Raw genomic sequence first — 17641 nt, 5'->3', positions numbered from 1 at the left:
TAAATAGTATCAACGATTAATTTATTTATGTATTTGTTTGACTGGCCTTGATGATTAGGAGACCTTTGATATTCTTCTTCATCTAGCCCTTTTATTTAGCGAGCCCTCTTTCGAGAACCCTAGATCTCTCTTGCTCATCAATCTCTATTGTTGTCGTTTCGAAACAATTTCCTTATCTCGATCTCAAATTCAGGAAGAGACATGGATGATAGCTGTGCCGTCTGCGCTGACAATCTCGAATGGGTTGCCTATGGATCTTGTGGTCACCGAGAGGTTTGCTCCACATGCGTCGTTCGTCTCCGATTCGTCCTCGACGATCCTCGCTGCTGTATCTGCAAGACCGAGTCTCCTATCGTTTTTGTCACCAAGGTGATCACGTTTTCTTAATCACTGTTTGCTCTTCAATTGCATCAAATAGATAATTCAGCTAGAATTTTGTAATTGCCCTTCTATTACAATTACATAATAGTGATGAAGTTTTGAACTTTATCTATCTTAGCTCCTTTATGTCCCCCAATGAATGCATATATAAGGGATTTCGTGTAAATTTTTTGTCAGGCATTGGGTGATTATACAAGGACGATCAATGATTTCTCCACCTTCCCATCAGCACCAAGGGAAGGTCGAGTAGGAGCTTTCTGGTATCATGAAGACACTCAGGCTTTCTTTGATGACTTGGATCAGTACAGGATGATCAAAGCTATGTGTAGACTTTCTTGCGGTGTTTGTGATAAGACGGAAGATAAACCTAGAGAAGGAGGACCAAGACATCATCGTCAGCGGATTAAGAGCGTCGAACAGTTGAAGGGTCATTTATATCATAAGCACAAATTGCATATGTGTGGTTTATGTCTAGAAGGGCGAAAGGTTGGAGCTTCATATCTGCAGCTTATTTGTTATTATCTTCTCGGAAAATTTGCACATTTGTTTACATCTGTGTGTGTGTGTGTCTCTCTCTCTCTGTGGACAGATATTCATATGTGAACAAAAGTTGTATACTAGGGCACAACTGAACCAACACATACAGACTGGTGACTCTGAAGTTGATGGAAGTGAGAGTGAAAGGGGAGGCTTCGCAGGACATCCTATGTGTGAATTCTGTAGGAATCCTTTCTATGGTGATAATGAATTGTATACTCACATGTCTACAGAGCATTACACCTGTCATCTATGCCAAAGGTAATGCCAATTTATATTATGAATTCTTACTGTTGAGAGTATGTAACCTGAATGACTTCATTGATTTTAATATCCAATATAGGTCACAGCCAGGGCAATATGAATATTACAAAAACTATGATGACTTAGAGGTAACATCAACAACTTTCATTACAGCACAGGTTAAATTGTGGCTGCATCTGTTCTGATTCTACATGTTCATGCAACAGATTCATTTCCGTAGAGACCATTTCCTCTGTGAAGACGACTCCTGCCTTGCTAAGAAGTTCACAGTTTTCCAGAATGAATCAGAGTTGAAAGTAAACACTTTTAAAGAATTTCTCCTGTATCTTTTTTTTTAGTTTGACTCCATAGACTTTTGTTGAGGATTTCTATTCTTTTTTCAGAGGCATAACGCTATTGAGCATGGAGGTAAAATGTCTCGGTCTCAGCGAAGTGCTGCATTACAGGTATGTAACACCTCTTGCATGTTGTCATTGTTAATTTATGGTCCAGTTTGATTGCCTGTGTTTAACAATTGGATTCAACTCCAGATACCGACAAGTTTCCGATACAGTCGTGGAAATGATCAAGAGAATCGTCGAGGAAGACCCCGATCATTTCGTCGCGAGCCTGGTGATGAAGAATATAATCTTGCAGTTCATGCCGCTCTTCGTTTATCTGAGTCTGAGTATTCTCGGCAAGAGCCTGCTCCTCCACCCTCAAGTGCACCACCCGGATTCTCTGAAAACAACAACATACACGTGGATGATACTGATCCCCTTATTCAGCCAATGGAATCTCTATCAACTACAGATATGGAACCCTCTTCACGGTATCTTCAAGCTGTAGGAAGCTTTGGTGGTGGTGGTTCACGTCTTGGAGAATCTGCTTTTCCTCCTCTTTCTGGGCAACAGAGTTCTGGACAGAACGTAGAGAGTTTACCAACTAACACCATGGCTGCTCGTCTAAGACGCCAAACAAATCGAACTTCTACTGCTTCCGCTATTGCTAGTCCTTCTCAAGGATGGCCAGTGATTAATCGAGGCCCAGGACAAGCATCTATTACAAGTGGAGGTAATCATTCTTCTTCAGGATGGCCAGCTATAGGTCGAACGCCTGTACAAGCCTCTAGTTCTTCAGTCCAATCTAGGTCCCATAACAGAGTTTCACAACCTCGACCTCTGGCTTCTGCAGTTCCACAGGCTGCTCGTAATGCAAATAGGATTCCTCACTCTTCCTCAGCCCCTAATCTATCTGATACAAGATCACTTCAGCCTTCTCATTCAGATTTTCCTCCAGTTTCTTCTGCTGTTGTGCAAAATCGTAAAACATCATCAACCACTACACAGGGATCGTCAAACACTCAACCCCCTCCAGATGTACAATCTGCCAACAAGTCATTGATTGAGAAAATGCGATCTGCACTTGGTCATGATGAAGATGTATTCGTGGCCTTCAGGAATATATCAGGACAGTATCGTCAAGGTTCCATTGATGCAAAGACTTATTTGGAGTATGTGCAAGGTTATGGATTGTCTCACTTGGTTATTGATCTTGCTAGACTGTGTCCTGACCCTAAGAGGCAGAAGGAACTCATTGATACCCATAATGCCAGTTTGAGAGAAGAGGATTCAAAGGATAATGGTCGGAGTGCTGCGCAGAGCTCTTCTCAGCCTAAAGAGAGTCAAAGTTCAAAGAAAAACAAAGGAAAAGCTGTGAAAGTTGTTGACCCTAAAGAAACACTAGCAGATAACTTTATGGACACAGTAAGGAGATTACAATCTTCTCAGAATCCACAGGAAGAAGAAGAGGAGGCGATATCAAAGGATAAGAATACCTATAGATCAGACAAAGGCAAATCACAAGTAGTAGGAACGGATTCTTCTTCCACAGGAAGCAAACAGCAACGTAAGAAAACTTCTAAGTTTCACAGAGTACGGCTTGGAGATGGATCAATGGCTGCCTTGCTGGATCTTAACAATTCTACTCGCGAGTCTGAACAAGAATCTAAGGATAGTAATTCCAACAGTAACCAAAATCAGACCGGTGGTTTACCGGTTCGTGGGGTTTGGCGTAAAGGAGGTGCTAACCTTTTCTCGTAAAGAACTAATTCTCTCTCTCTCTCTCTATGTTATTTTGGCTTATGAGTAAAGTGTGCGATTAGATGTTTACTCTCTCATTTTTTTGTCAGAGTGATAGAGAGCTTTTTGAGCAAAATTTAATTTGATATAATATGGTGTTTTTGCTTTTTCTATATTTCATCTATTTCTGACTTAATTAAATTAGTCTTTATTTGGCATTAAAAAAGGAATTAGAATCGTAAGAAATAATCTAAACGCAATTTTTAAAAATATTTTGTTTGAAGTAATTTATTTCTTTAATGTTACAAAAGAGGGTTGATTGAGCAAATTTTATTGGTATAGTAAGTTGTGTAAATATTGTGTTTATCATCAGAAAAATTTCTACTATATTTTTTTATTTTGTTTTTTTTTCACAGTGTTAAATATAAAAGTTTTAATACATATTAGCATAATAAAGTAATGGAAAAAAAATAAAATTACAATTAAAGTTTTAATACTTTTTATTATTAAGTTTTAAAAGGGAAATACAAATGTGTGATTACAAATCCAGGAACCACAATTGAAGTTTATAACTGAAAAACAACATAAGATAGGTAATACACCCAAATTTATCCATCCTTAGATCCCTTAAAGGTTTCTTAGTAAAAAGTAACGACCAAATTCTCCGAACGAGCCTCGAACTCTCCCACCCTATCAGCTGCAGCACGTATCGGAAGCAGTTGAATATCATCCAATCCAATTGGCTGATACAGATCCACCCTCTCCAACATACGACCATAACGAATCAGATACTCGAGAACACGTAACTCGTGCGTACCACCATAAAAGCTCCACACCTCCACTTTCTTAAGTGTTTTCTTCAAACATTCATGACTGGTATTCTGCCCCCAATAAGCCTCTGGATCGATCTGAGGCACCATCTCTTCGATGGGCCGAGGACCCACCATCTGGAATGAGAGTGTCTCCAGATACGGAGAACTGTTAAGCATGAATCTGATTCCAACAAACTCATTAGGTTCAAAATTTGTCTTCAGAACCAACTGTCTTGTCTCCATCGGTGCTTTCAGTCGCACCGGGTCTTCACACTCTTGGATCAATTGAAGGACATACGGACAGATTGTGAATGTCTTAGCAGACAACATACTGTAGAGAAATCCACTGATTATTGCTCCTGCACTCACGTTGTAACGGCTCTCTTCACGGTAGTCCAGATATGCCTCCTCCATTAACTTGTTCGCACTCGCGAACTCAAAGCGATAGACTTTCCCAAAGTACTTGAAGATCTGAATATTGGGCACGTCCAGTGTGGTTTGCTGCGCGGAGAAGGAACAATACTTGAAAACCAACTTCATTAACCGGTCGTTATATCCGGTTATCGCATCAAGACCAATCTCCCAACAGTTTTTGATGTTCAAGATCTCGAGAAGAGGTGTCTTTGCTATCAAAGCCGATAACATCTCGAGACGGATCCAGCGGAAGAACATGGTTTTCACCATACCCGGTTTCGCGAGCCTCGATGGTTCAAACCGGCAACCGAATAACTTCAACGTCACGAGACTGGTAATCTTGTAAAAACTCTCCGGTAATTTGATCAAACCCGGTTCTAATTGTGCAGCGTCGTTATTGGTAACCCAACGAGGTTCTGAGAGGTCAAGAAAAAGATGCTTGACATTCTTGGAGACAGCGAATTCGATCAGTGTGGTGACCCCTTCTTCAAAAGCATACGAATTAGAGAGACGAAGCTCGAAGCTTTCAACAACTCCACCGGTAAAATTGTTAACCCAACCAACCATATAGGCAACTAATGCAGCCCTTTGGTAATAGCGAGCAACGGAATCATCAGCGAATGTCACGATCTCGTCCTCTCTGAAAGAGATGTTTCTCGTTTCGCGACATATGTGTCTCCAGCGGGTGGAAAGGCGACTGGTGCTCAAAGCCTCCTTGAAGGAAAGGTTCGAAATGATCAGGACGAGCAGGAAGTCTGAAAGCGTCGAAATGATGTCCACTGCACTTCCTGAGTCCATTGTTAATGATTTTGGAGTAAAAGTAATGGATTCAGGAAGAGAATAATGTGTGTGGCGTGAGGGAAAACAGTGCTCTTCCTTGTCTTTATATATATTTTTGAAAGGTTGCGACTTTTTGTTCGTTTGGCGGTTCTCGTTTCTCTAACCGCTCTTTTTACAGAGGTTAGGGTTTGTCCGTTACTCATTGAAGAATTGCAACGATACGCATTTTCTAATTAATTCACAAAAGCCATATTTAATTAATAATCGAACCCGACTGGGCCGATAATAAATTTACTTATAATAGGCTTTATTTTTACGACCCAATTAATTAGGCCCACTAATTATTGCGGTTAAGGAACGTTGACTTTAAGTCAAATTAGAGAGAGCACAGTCCAGGGACTAAAGTGGGTCCCTTGGATTTCTTCCTCTCTTCACCGATTTCTTAGATCTTCGAAACCTCTCTCTCTCTCTCTCTCTCTCTCTCTCTCTCTCTCTCTCTCTCTCTCTCTCTCTCTCTCTCGTTCGTTTGGTTTTTGGATCAGTGTAAGCTTCTCCATTATTTTCGGATTCGCTTCCTTCGTAGTTTGTTCGTTTGCTCTGATTTGTAATCGTAGCTTAGTTTCCGTAGATTCTCAAATGATAACGCGCTTTACGAGTTTTGGGTGTGACTAGGGGTTTCTCTCTGTGTTTTCTTATTCCTCAATGTTATTTCGAAATTGAATGCTACAGATACAGAGATTCAATGAGCTGTTTTGGCTGTTGCCGTGAAGATGATTTGCCTGGAGCTAATGATTATGGAGGTCACAATATGACCAAACAATCTGGAGGTAATTTTCAGTTACTGTCTCTCATCATGTTCTTAAATTATTAATCTCTGCTAATTTGTTTTCTTTGATGGTGGGAGTGAAGGAAATGATGGAAGGCGCAACGGCTCTGAAACTGCACAAAAAGGTGCTCAGAGTGTGAAAGTGCAGCCTATAGAAGTAGCTGCTATTCTCGCTGATGAACTGATTGAAGCAACGAATGATTTTGGAACTAATTCTCTTATCGGTGAAGGCTCGTATGCGAGAGTGTATCACGGGGTGTTAAAGAATGGTCAGCGTGCAGCCATTAAAAAGTTAGATTCTAACAAACAGCCTAATGAAGAGTTTCTAGCACAGGTTTGGTTAATATAGATAGGTTATTTGTTGATGGATTATGGACTTATGGTCCCACTTTACATGTTGAATTTGGGAATGAATCTTCAGGTTTCCATGGTTTCGAGGTTGAAGCATGTTAACTTTGTTGAGCTGCTTGGTTACTCTGTTGATGGGAATTCGAGGATACTTGTCTTTGAGTTTGCCCAAAATGGATCTCTTCATGATATTCTTCACGGTACAATTAGAAATGACTTTGTGTTTTATTTTTGTTTAGAGAGTGGTTTTGTTGATGTTAACATATGCTATGCTTTCTCAGGGAGAAAAGGTGTGAAGGGAGCAAAGCCTGGTCCACTCTTGTCGTGGCATCAACGAGTGAAGATTGCTGTTGGAGCAGCAAGAGGGCTTGAGTATTTACATGAAAAGGCAAATCCACATGTCATCCACCGTGACATAAAATCCAGCAATGTTCTAATCTTTGATAACGATGTAGCCAAGATAGCTGACTTTGATCTCTCAAATCAAGCTCCTGATATGGCAGCACGCCTTCATTCAACTCGTGTTCTTGGAACCTTTGGTTACCATGCCCCTGAGTAAGTTGGTTTTCTTTTCTTCTTATTCTCCATTGTTCAATCCTCGATCTCTCATATGCTCGTATTCTCTTTACTAGATATGCAATGACTGGGCAATTGAGTGCCAAGAGTGACGTATACAGTTTCGGAGTTGTACTGCTCGAGCTTCTTACAGGTCGAAAGCCTGTTGATCATACATTGCCTCGAGGCCAGCAAAGTCTAGTCACATGGGTAAATTTTTCTGATCTCTTTCAAAGATGAACAATCTTGCATCATGTACTTTTTTCAAAATTCTTATTATAACAATCAAAACTCTGTAGGCTACACCAAAGCTAAGCGAAGACAAGGTTAAGCAGTGTGTTGATTCAAGACTGGGAGGAGATTACCCTCCAAAAGCTGTTGCTAAGGTATAAACTGTAACCAGCCTTGAAGATAGAACCACAGTCTTGATATAATTGTTTTGTGTTTGATCATCGTTGTTGTTGATAATGCAGTTAGCTGCTGTTGCTGCATTGTGTGTACAATACGAAGCTGATTTCAGACCAAACATGAGTATTGTCGTGAAGGCTCTGCAACCATTGTTGAATGCTCGGACCGGACCTGCAGGAGAAGGAGCACCTTAGTGTTAACCCGTAGCCGTTACCGTTTAAGAAGTTCTTTTATTTATACTGGAAACATAATTTTCTCATACAACAACAAACATAGTGTTCATAGAATTCTGACATTGGAACTTATTATGATTTGACCACTAAAGTCTCCTGTTTTGTTTTAAATTTAAATTAAATACAAGTGGGAGTAACTGAATATTTTTTGAAGTAAGCTATGGATTAGAAATTTGTGCGAAATATATCAAATCTTAAGAAAAATATGCTGTTTTACAGACTATTATTCAGCCAAATACGAAGATGTTGTAACGGTAATAATTTGATTTGTTTTATAAAAGAAATGGAAAAAGAAAATAATTAAAATTACAAAATGATACGAAAACTAACCGAATTTTGGATCTTATCATTTGATATAGACATTTGATCGTTAAGCGTATCTAATAATTCAACTTGTTTTTATACAACAAAGAACACATCGTTCATAGAATTCTGATGTTGATAGTAATGATTTGACCACTAAACTATCCTGTTTAAACTAAAACAAGTGGTGGTAATTGAAATCTTTCTAAAATAAATTTAAATTTGAAACAAGTGGGAGTAATTTATTACATTTGTTATAGATGATTTTCTTAGAAATTTGTTTTTTCTTTATTATTAGATAAATAGTATAATATTTATATTCCCTATTGATCAACTGTTACGTTTATTGACTATTTTATCAAACATACCAAAAAAAACATGAATATCTCGTAAAAATTTGTGGAAAATTGAATGTGCAATGAAGAAATGAGTTTGAAAAGGTCGTGTGACATAAGTATAATACAAATTACTCGATAAGAAAACGGAAGGAAGTTTCGTCGGGCTAACAAGCATTGCTTCGTGCTCACTTAGAAAGCTCTTGTTGAGCTAATGATGAGTTTCAAATTCCCTTTTTTTTTTTTGTCTGTGCCTAGTAAACAAACATTTCTCTGTAAAGAAGTACTAGTTGATGTAATATATTTAACCTTTTACGTAAAATAAAATAAAGTTTCATCGTGGAAAGTGGAAACACTGACGAGTGAGGAGTCTTGGTCGTCAACTAGGAGATTGAGATTCCTTTGAAGAAGATTGAAGAGAAAGAAGTGGTTTTCGTTGATAACAGAAAGTCCTTCAAAACAAAAATTCCTTTTCGCGATCGGCGATGAATACGGCGGGGAAAGAAGATTTGGGAACGGCGGATACGGCTGAGGCTCAGTACGTGATGGCGAAGACCTCAGTATGGTGGGATATAGAGAATTGTCAAGTCCCTAAGGGTCTTGATGCACATGGGATTGCTCAGAATATTAGTTCGGCGCTTAAGAAAATGAACTATTGTGGTCGGGTCTCAATCTCCGCTTATGGTGATACGAGTGGTATCCCTCATGTCATCCAACATGCTCTTAATTCCACCGGAATCGAGCTCCACCATGTCCCGGCCGGTGAATTCCTTAAACCCTTTTATGGTTTTCTAAATCTAGATCTACTCTCTTTTTCCTTTCTTTTTATTTGTTTTTTTTTTTCTGATAATAAAGATCTGCTAGTGAGCTTGAATGTTGTTGATCGTTGATGTATGCCTTATGTTTCTTTTCATTCTTGTTTTTTGTTAACAACTAACGTTGTAGGCATTTATAATCATTGGTTGTATTATTTCACTTCTCAATCGAAATCGTTTTAGGGTTTTATACTGTTTGGTTTGCTGTTGATTTTGACTACCTCGATCGTTGTTATTGATCAAAGAGTGTTAATAACCAAAGTGTTTCGTTTTCCTTTTTTTTTTGTGTGTGTGTCGATGTGTTATTTCAGGGGTGAAAGATGCGAGTGACAAGAAGATTCTAGTGGACATGTTGTTTTGGGCATTTGACAATCCTGCGCCTTCAAATATTATGTTAATTTCAGGAGATAGAGACTTTTCCAATGCTCTTCACAAATTGAGTCTGAGACGGTACAATATTCTCTTAGCACACCCTCCTAAAGCATCAGCGCCGCTAAGTCAAGCTGCAACAACAGTATGGCTTTGGACAAGTCTATTAGCCGGAGGAAACCCTCTCATACGAGGCAAAGTTAAAACCTCACAACTTGTTGCCAATGCGTCAACTTCTAGTAATGTCATGAGTAGTCCTCCTCACAATCAGTTTCCTGATCCTCCTAGATCAGGTCCTTTGCATGCTCGTCAGCCTTACCTAAACCCTGATCCTTTTGTGAATAACAGAGATCCCAATGCTGCCAGACCAGGACCTTCTAATATGCGGCCACTTTGTCCTAATGCTATCCGTCGTCATCGCCAAGAGAAGCTGGAACGCGCTCTCCCTCTACTGATTTTATTGGTCTTTATGTTTATGATACTTGCAACTGTGAACTCAAATTAAATGCTGCATGCACCATTTTCATAATAATGAGCTGTTTTTGGCTGTTGCCGTGAAGATGATTTGCTTGGAGCTGCAGACTACGGAGAACTTAATCAACTCAGAAGTTAAATGCTGCAGCCACTATGTCTTTCTCTTTATTGATTCTTTTCTTTCTCAGCTTGTGTTTTCGAGCTTAGTTGTGTGAGTATTTACCCTGATGTGATTATACGCAATTACGCATTGTTTTATCTCCATGGGAGAAATCACGATTTTGAATTCCGACGAATGATTTTATTGTTATATATTTTTATATAATTTGTTTAATATTTATAACCATCCATATATTTTTCTTGTAAATCCTAATTCATCATCGACAAGTTTAGCACAAGGGAACTTCTTTTAAGTTTTAGCTACAAACATTCATATTCGATAATGCCAGAAGTAATGTACATTGTCACTCAAAGAACAAGAAGTGGGTACATTAGTGTTATGCGTATTATATAATACTTTTAAACAACATAATGCCACAATCAATGATTAAAGTAGAAAATTTTGCTAGAATTATCTCATTTATTAAAAAGGACGGCTTTCCGAAATATTAATTTTAACCAACTATTAAGATGTCGACAATAATCATTTGTTTTATCAACTTGTTTCTTGTTTTCATACTACCACGTTAATAAATAGGCTTAGCTTAGGAAATTTGAAAAACAAAATTCACCATTTTCAAATATTTATATGTAAAATTTGAATCAAACAAAAAGTATATAGAAAAAACATTGACTACTGTATTAGATAAAAAAAAAAAAGATTTCAAGGGAAGTTAGGACGTAAACGTCGTGACAGATGGAAAACAGAGAGAAGTTTTCTTCGTGAAAAACAAAAACGGTGAGTCTTTTTCGTTGAAGTTGAAGTAGAAGTCATCATGGTCAACGTCAACTACAAGAGAACGGACGTAAACGAAACGGTGCACGAGAGCGTCCACTAAACCAACCACAGTATCACACCACTACTCAACCGATGCCAACAAGGCATAAACCACGACTCTCCACCAATCAAAACGCTTCACTTTTTCTTTCCTAAACTACCCTTCCCCTCGCCGATACTGTAGGGACAAAATTGTCAAAGAACACTCGCTTCATCATCAGGGAAATATAAAGGGAAGAACAGAAAAACCTTTTCGGCTAATAATTGAAAAATCCCTTATTCGAAGATTCCTTTGGCGATTCGTAGTAGTAGCTTACGGCGGCGGAAGATCGATGTCGACGAACTCGGCGAGTGATGGGGATTTCGGAACTAATTCGGTGCCGGCAGAGATGGCTGAGGCTCAGTACGTGAGAGCGAAGACTTCAGTGTGGTGGGACATAGAGAATTGCCAAGTCCCTAACGGTCTTGATGCTCATGGAATTGCTCAGAATATCACTTCGGCGCTTCAGAAGATGAACTATTGTGGTCCTGTTTCTATCTCTGCTTATGGTGATACCAATCGCATCCCTTTGACCATTCAACATGCTCTTAATTCCACCGGAATTGCGCTCAACCACGTCCCCGCCGGTAACTTCCCCCTTTTAAAACTATCTCTATTACTTAGTTTCTGTATCTTTATCTGCTTGGTTAGATTTCAATTGTGAATTGATTGTTTTTCTTTTCATGTGTATGGTTACTGTTTCAGGGGTGAAAGATGCGAGTGATAAGAAGATACTAGTGGACATGTTGTTTTGGGCGTTAGACAATCCTGCACCTGCGAATTTTATGTTAATATCAGGAGACAGAGACTTCTCCAATGCTCTTCACGGATTGAGAATGAGACGTTACAATGTTCTTTTGGCACAGCCTCTCAAAGCATCTGTGCCACTTGTTCATGCTGCAAAGACTGTGTGGCTTTGGACTAGCCTATCTGCTGGTGGAATCCCTCTTACACGAGCCGAAAGCTTACAACTTGTTGCCAACCAAACGACCCCAAAGCCTGGTTCAGAGATTCCATCAAGCCAACCTCTGGATTCAAATTCTGACTCCAGGAGAGTCTTTGACAACAAATCCAAAGTCAAATATGTTCCAAAACCATCTAATCATCAGCCTAACAATAATTACCGTCAGCAACAACAGAATACTCAAGGGAAACAGTTTAAGAAAGCCCCACATGAGTTCTTTGGCACTAGCGAGCCATCTGTTTCCACTAGCAGACCTCCTCCTCCCAATTTACCCTCTAGCAATGTTAACACTTTCCCTGGTAATGTCATGACTAATCCTCAGAATCAGAATCAGTACACTTATCCTCCTCGCCCTGGTCCATTCCCTCCTAGACAACCTTACCCTAACACTGATCCTTCTTGGAATAATGGAAACAGCATCCCAAACCATGCTCAGAACTATTATCCCAATGCTGCTAGGCCAGGTGCTGCCACTATGCGGCCACCTTATGGTAATGTTTTCCGTCCTTACCGCCCAGAGAATCTGAATCCTCCAGTTGGTAATGGTTTCCGTCCAATGCAGCACCCGCGAAATGACGGGCCTAGATTTCCGTCTCCACCTCTCTTGACTCCACTTGATATCAGCAATCTAAGTGTGTCTCAATATCCTAGTCAAACTCAAAACCGTCCTAATTTCAATCCTCAAGTTAGACAAGAATTCAGACCAAAGATGGAATCCTCATATACTCATAATGGTCCAAATAAGAGTTATATTCCACGGTGTAGTAGTGCCCCGGTAACTCAATCTACGACAACCACTGCCCACACCTACCCTTCCAGTCCTGGAGTTCCACCTTCTCAGCCTCCAATGGTTACTGGATCTGGTTCTAGCAATGATAGGTGGGGAACACAAGAGTGTCCACCACCATCTGAGTATGTTCAAGGCCTTATAGGCGTTATCTTACATGCTCTACACATCTTGAAAACTGAAAAAGTTATGCCTACCGAGCCAAATATCTCGGATTGCATTCAGTATGGAGATCCTAAGCATCACGGTACTGACGTAAAGAAGGCTTTGGAAAGTGCTTTGGAGCATCATATGATCATGATGACAAATGTAGGTAAACTAAAGCTCTACATTGGCAAAAATGAAGCTCTATGGAACTGTGTAAACCCTTTAGGGGCAAACGCTAAGCAATACCCAAAAGAAACTTGGGATAGAATACAACAGTTTCTAACCTCATCTTCTGGGCGTGTGGAGTTTACGGCAACTACGTGCAGGTTAGAATGTTTGTTTACTTAAGGATCTATAGTTCCTTCCTTACCCATGAAAATGTTATAACATCCTTTTCGTCCTCTTTTGATCTAATATATAGGTATGAAGCTGCACAAGTTCTGAAAAAGGAATGTCTAAAAGAGTTTACTTTAGGTGACATACTACAGATCTTGAATATAACAGCAACCACAAAGAAATGGATTACCCATCATCAAACAGGATGGAAACCAATTACTATTAGCCTTGCTGCAGAGACCACAAACGAGACAGCTACTGAAGCGGATCCAGGTATCCAAACCGTTGCCTGAATCTAATCTTTGTTCAATGAAATACCGAAGAAGATGTAGTAGCAGCCATAAACAGAGCATATATGGGTACTACCTTGAATATCAAATATAGAGAACACTAAGACATGGAAAAATAGGGTTTTCCATATCTAAAACTTCAGAATGAGATGATTCTGAAGTCTAAGTACTAGTTCCTTAGTAGAAGCAGCACTTTTTTTTTTTAATTTTACTTTCAGTCGGTTCAGTATGAAGGAGTTAAGGCTAAAAGTTTGGGGTAGTTAAAGTTTGGACCTAAATGTCATGTACTAGATCATGATTAGGTTCGTAAAAACCTTAGTGTTGCCAACTTGCCATCATCAAGAAGATCGCACAAATTCATGAGGATGTGATTGGGAATCTCTGCATCACCAAAGTTTCTGCATTAGTTACGGCAATCTGTTTCTTTTGGTCTTACTATAGAGGTTACAGTTATATTCGTGATATTCCTAATGTCGTTGGGAAAAATATCTGTAATCTTACCTCTTTTTTCTTTTTACCTACGTATGTCTTATTCTGAACCTTCAAGCTTTTCCTTTTCTTTTAAAAGACGTTTATGTTTATGTATGAAAGTAATTTCTACTGGTACTTTCGTTTATCATATTGTTTAACATAACAGGTGTTAGAAATGATGATCTGAAAGTTGTAGCGAAATCTTGCGCATTCATTCTATAATTTCTAAATTTTAAATAAAGCTATCGATCCTGAGATACAAGTTTCTTAACAAAGGTCCAAGTAGATTCATTCGTACAATACAAAGGTTACATATCCAATGATTCAAAGTGTTGTGTTGAAAGAGACTTTGAATCAAGGAAGGAAAGGATTGTGAGATGGGAACGTCTGTTTTTGCAGATTATATGCCCTGCAAGTGCCAAAATTCCCAATAAACACTAGTACTAATAATAGTTCCAGTTAATACAGTAATAGAAAAACACAAGTGAAACTCACCTGTTAGCTTTGATTCCACCAAGTCCGATGGTTCCTAAGACAATCAAAAGGAAAGGTGCACCGATCAACCAACGGTTACCTCTTTTGGCAGATGAATATGGCCGAGGAACCCCAGTCTTGACGACCCTCGAATACACACCTTATCAAAATTGAGAGTCCCATCAGTGTGTATAACCCATTAAGAACACATCTGAGTGTTGAGTAGTCTTTTTACCTGCTCTGTAATACCATTGACCTTTAACATCACCTGCAAACAGAGACCAATGTTGGAAATTACAAAGCTTGATATTGTACTAGAGATAATGGTTATGGAATGTATCGAAGTATATAAAAACAGAGTAAACGTGTCCTGATTCTGCAGACTTGTAAACCCAAATGAGCTAGATTTTATTCTCATTCTTCCAATTCCAACAACAATAGCTCCAAAGGAGTCAAATCTGCGATATCAATACCAAAACTAGAAATTTCACTCATTGGGAACTAGAGAAACATCCAGACATCGAAGCACTCTACCTAATGAGCAACTCATTGTTGCACTGGCCTACATTCAGTTTCAGAACATCTCGTGCAAAAATGAAGACAGGCAAAAGATAGGAAAAATAAACACTTTAACGTTCGTCAAAGCTATCAGGATTTAGTTCCTCATGCAGTGGTTAAAAATTTCACCGTATGCATTCATCAGGAAAGTTCACCCACAAGTAGCACCTACTAGCTCATTTGGGTTTGTGCAGACCAAAGATTCTCTGACAAACAAGGAAAAGGGTTCAATCTGAGAGAGAATTACCAGACTCTAGGCAAGAATAAGCTTCAGATATCTGCAGCAAAAATTTCAATACTAACTTTAAACTTGTCTTGTGAGAAGAAATAGAAGAAAAGAATTTGCAGAGAAAAGAGCACAAACCGATTTGAACTTAGACTCGGCAACAAGCTTCTGATCATCAGGAAATAAGTCAGGATGTGATTCCCATACTTTCTTCCTGTAAGCAGCTTTAACCTATCATCGATTCATATCAACACATGTATTAAAATAAATCCACCAATCTCCCTCGCAATTCCCATACCTAACAAACAAAACTTGTGGATATACCATCGATTCAACTAAAATTGACATCACCAAATTCGAGTCTATAATCGAACCATTTCAGCTCTCAAATTCAAAAGACAGATAGATTCAAAAACCCTAATTGATCGAATTCAGTGATCGAAAATCTCGCGGAGAAACTCACAAACGACCGTAATCGAAAAAGAAGAGAAGAAGAAACCTGAGAAGGATCGGGACGAGAATTAGGAGGAAAGCCGAGCAAGATCTTGGCTTCCTCCACCTCCATTTTCCAAAAAGCTTCCCGCGTCTACGGTTTCGCTTCAGAGAGTCGGTCCTTCATATATTAATCTCATTTTTAGCTTCAGAATCATACGTGTACCTCTCACAACCACTGCCCTACATTTCATTTTCTTTCGTAAATATATAGTTTTGAACTGGACCAATATATACTTTTTAAAAATAAAATTTTGTAGAAATTGTTGGAAAATGATTAAAAAAATGTTCAATTATCACAAGAAAATTAAAATTTAGTAAACAGAGAGTTTCAAAATATATATCTACAAAAATTCTTATCAAAATGTTCGAATTTCAAATATACCACAAAATCTTATTTTAGAAATAAAAAGTTCATAAAATGTCGTAAATGATTTGAGAACTTTCTTCTAAACTCTAAATATCATTTTCTTTTTAATCTAAAAAATGTAATATCATTTTGTCATCATCAACTAAAATATTACACAACCGTTTAACCCGAAAATTAACGCGCAATTCACTCCCTACCATATGTAATTATTAACAAAAAAAAAAACTAAAAGCTAGCTGCCAAATATAGACGAACTATAAATATATACAAAACATGCATTATCTTTCTAGCTATATCAAAAAACCTCTCTTCTTCCTCCGAGATCCGTTCCTTTCCGATCCCTTTCTCCGTTCATACGAAAACACAATCATGAACACTCCAATCAAACTCTTCTTTCTCTTCATATTCGTTGCCGCAACCGCAACGGCTAAACCAGTCAAACGAACGAACTACCTTTTCACACCGCACGCCAAAGCAGTCGCGGGAATCTGCACCGTTATCCCAACGGACACAAGTCTATGTTGCAAAACCCTTAAACACGTTCCTACCAATGACCCCATCGAACTAATCCGAGCATTAGTGGCTGCCGCTGAAACATCCGTCAAACAAAGTGTGACTTTCCTCTCTGGAATCAAACCAAAACACATGTCAGACGCAACCGCAACCGCAGTGGTCAACAGCTGCGAGAAAAACTTGAATTACGCGTTGGAAGATTTCGCCGATTTTTGGAAAGCTACGGGGAAAGATGTAACGACGTTGGCTCATAATTATTTTACGTGTAAAAAAGAGTTAATGTCAATCATGGGGTATCATTCGACTTGTTTGGACGATATTGAAGACAAGATTTTGTTGAAGGAAGTGGGGATTGGGATTGGAGTTGGGAAGAATCTAACAAGTGATTCTTTTGATGTGTTTAATAACTTGAATACTATTTTCAAGACTTTTGGTATTAAGGTGAAGCTTAACGAGGAAGACACTTCGCCCCGACCGCCACCCTTGTCTGATTATTATTACTGATGATCGTATTAAGGGATTGGATGTAATAATTAATTATATCGTGTAAGGCCTAGAGCAATCGCGAATGGAATCATAGATGGTTGGTTCTGTCATGTATGATTATGCGTCGTTTGTGATGTAATGTTGTAGGTTTTATACATGTACGGACGGATTTCGTGATGATTGGAAAGGATATATTAATTAATGAAATGTTATTATTTTTTGTCTCTATTTCAACATTTTTCTTTTAAATACATATCGTTAATGATAACAAAAGTATTAGAATGATGATTTAGACATTTAGCCTCAGGAAATTTTGAAATCTGCAAAAAAGTTATATTATCTGCTAATCTCATTTGAACATATCCACAGTCCATCGTGTATTCGAGTTACAAGTTTTTTTTCTCTCTATATAAATGAGAGTGGTTTAATTATGCAGTTACGGTTGTTGACAATTGACAATTAACCGGTTGTTAACTGTTAACCACTGCGAATTAACAAGGCTAACTACACAATTAAATCTCTCTAATATCGTGATATCTATGATGCAAATTTTCTCTCTCTTTTTTATTATCATCATTCCGTAATCGTTATTGCTATTTTAGTATTTTTTACCGTTTTGCGTCATCAATAATATAA

At 38.6% G+C, this 17641-nt stretch overlaps 7 protein-coding genes and 1 long non-coding RNA gene across 14 annotated transcripts; 5 read left to right on the top strand and 3 right to left on the bottom strand.

Moving 5' to 3' along the window:
* Positions 1-46: 46 nt before the first annotated feature.
* AT3G62240 (RING/U-box superfamily protein) lies at positions 47-3500 on the top strand. The gene is made up of 7 exons (NM_116089.3): positions 47-369; positions 559-867; positions 971-1179; positions 1262-1310; positions 1389-1478; positions 1566-1628; positions 1713-3500. The coding sequence occupies exons 1-7, from the start codon at positions 202-204 to the stop codon at positions 3261-3263; spliced, it is 2439 nt and encodes an 812-aa protein (NP_191783.1). The 5' UTR covers positions 47-201; the 3' UTR covers positions 3264-3500.
* A 208-nt stretch (positions 3501-3708) lies between these two features.
* DAF1 (F-box family protein) lies at positions 3709-5324 on the bottom strand. The gene has a single exon (NM_116088.3). It carries the CDS (start codon positions 5264-5266, stop codon positions 3881-3883), a length of 1386 nt encoding a protein of 461 aa, NP_191782.1. The 5' UTR covers positions 5267-5324; the 3' UTR covers positions 3709-3880.
* Positions 5325-5699: 375 nt separating this feature from the next.
* AT3G62220 (Protein kinase superfamily protein) lies at positions 5700-7837 on the top strand. Of its 3 annotated transcripts, NM_116087.4 has the most exons (8): positions 5700-5791; positions 5978-6075; positions 6158-6408; positions 6496-6622; positions 6704-6977; positions 7055-7187; positions 7277-7363; positions 7451-7837. In NM_116087.4, exons 2-8 carry the CDS (start codon positions 5991-5993, stop codon positions 7577-7579), a joined length of 1086 nt encoding a protein of 361 aa, NP_191781.1. In that variant the 5' UTR covers positions 5700-5791; positions 5978-5990; the 3' UTR covers positions 7580-7837. The 3 variants fall into 3 exon arrangements, with proteins under 3 accessions (NP_191781.1, NP_001326308.1, NP_001326307.1); NM_001340148.1 differs by having other exon boundaries at positions 6158-6622; positions 7451-7801; NM_001340149.1 differs by having other exon boundaries at positions 5700-6075; positions 7451-7755.
* Positions 7838-8519: 682 nt separating this feature from the next.
* On the top strand, positions 8520-10254 carry EDA32 (Putative endonuclease or glycosyl hydrolase). The gene is made up of 2 exons (NM_116086.3): positions 8520-9018; positions 9383-10254. Exons 1-2 carry the CDS (start codon positions 8742-8744, stop codon positions 9943-9945), a joined length of 840 nt encoding a protein of 279 aa, NP_191780.1. The 5' UTR covers positions 8520-8741; the 3' UTR covers positions 9946-10254.
* Positions 10255-10876: 622 nt separating this feature from the next.
* Positions 10877-11093, bottom strand: AT3G09755. The gene has a single exon (NR_141563.1). It is a non-coding gene; the product is annotated as an other RNA (long non-coding RNA).
* Positions 11051-14074, top strand: AT3G62200 (Putative endonuclease or glycosyl hydrolase). Its single transcript, NM_116085.3, has 3 exons — positions 11051-11478; positions 11597-13115; positions 13211-14074. The coding sequence occupies exons 1-3, from the start codon at positions 11184-11186 to the stop codon at positions 13416-13418; spliced, it is 2022 nt and encodes a 673-aa protein (NP_191779.1). The 5' UTR covers positions 11051-11183; the 3' UTR covers positions 13419-14074.
* A 7-nt stretch (positions 14075-14081) lies between these two features.
* On the bottom strand, positions 14082-15830 carry AT3G62190 (Chaperone DnaJ-domain superfamily protein). 4 transcript variants are annotated; one of them, NM_116084.3, is made up of 6 exons: positions 15644-15830; positions 15283-15375; positions 15166-15196; positions 14596-14628; positions 14382-14520; positions 14082-14295 (listed from the first exon to the last, which is right to left on the bottom strand). In NM_116084.3, exons 1-6 carry the CDS (start codon positions 15707-15709, stop codon positions 14241-14243), a joined length of 417 nt encoding a protein of 138 aa, NP_191778.1. In that variant the 5' UTR covers positions 15710-15830; the 3' UTR covers positions 14082-14240. The 4 variants fall into 4 exon arrangements, with proteins under 4 accessions (NP_191778.1, NP_001319819.1, NP_001327418.1 ...); NM_001340145.1 differs by having other exon boundaries at positions 14382-14818; NM_001340146.1 differs by having other exon boundaries at positions 14382-14628; positions 15644-15816.
* A 426-nt stretch (positions 15831-16256) lies between these two features.
* AT3G62180 (Plant invertase/pectin methylesterase inhibitor superfamily protein) lies at positions 16257-17271 on the top strand. Of its 2 annotated transcripts, none has more exons than NM_001340144.1 (1): positions 16257-17271. In NM_001340144.1, exon 1 carries the CDS (start codon positions 16280-16282, stop codon positions 17021-17023), a length of 744 nt encoding a protein of 247 aa, NP_001326183.1. In that variant the 5' UTR covers positions 16257-16279; the 3' UTR covers positions 17024-17271. The 2 variants fall into 2 exon arrangements, with proteins under 2 accessions (NP_001326183.1, NP_191777.1); NM_116083.3 differs by having other exon boundaries at positions 16295-17233.
* The last annotated feature ends 370 nt before the right edge of the window (positions 17272-17641 follow it).

The sequence above is a fragment of the Arabidopsis thaliana genome, chromosome 3, assembly GCF_000001735.4.
Source record: "Arabidopsis thaliana chromosome 3, partial sequence".
Taxonomy (NCBI): domain Eukaryota; kingdom Viridiplantae; phylum Streptophyta; class Magnoliopsida; order Brassicales; family Brassicaceae; genus Arabidopsis; species Arabidopsis thaliana.
Note: the sequence above shows the minus strand (reverse complement) of the source record. Positions and strands in the feature narration are given on the sequence as shown.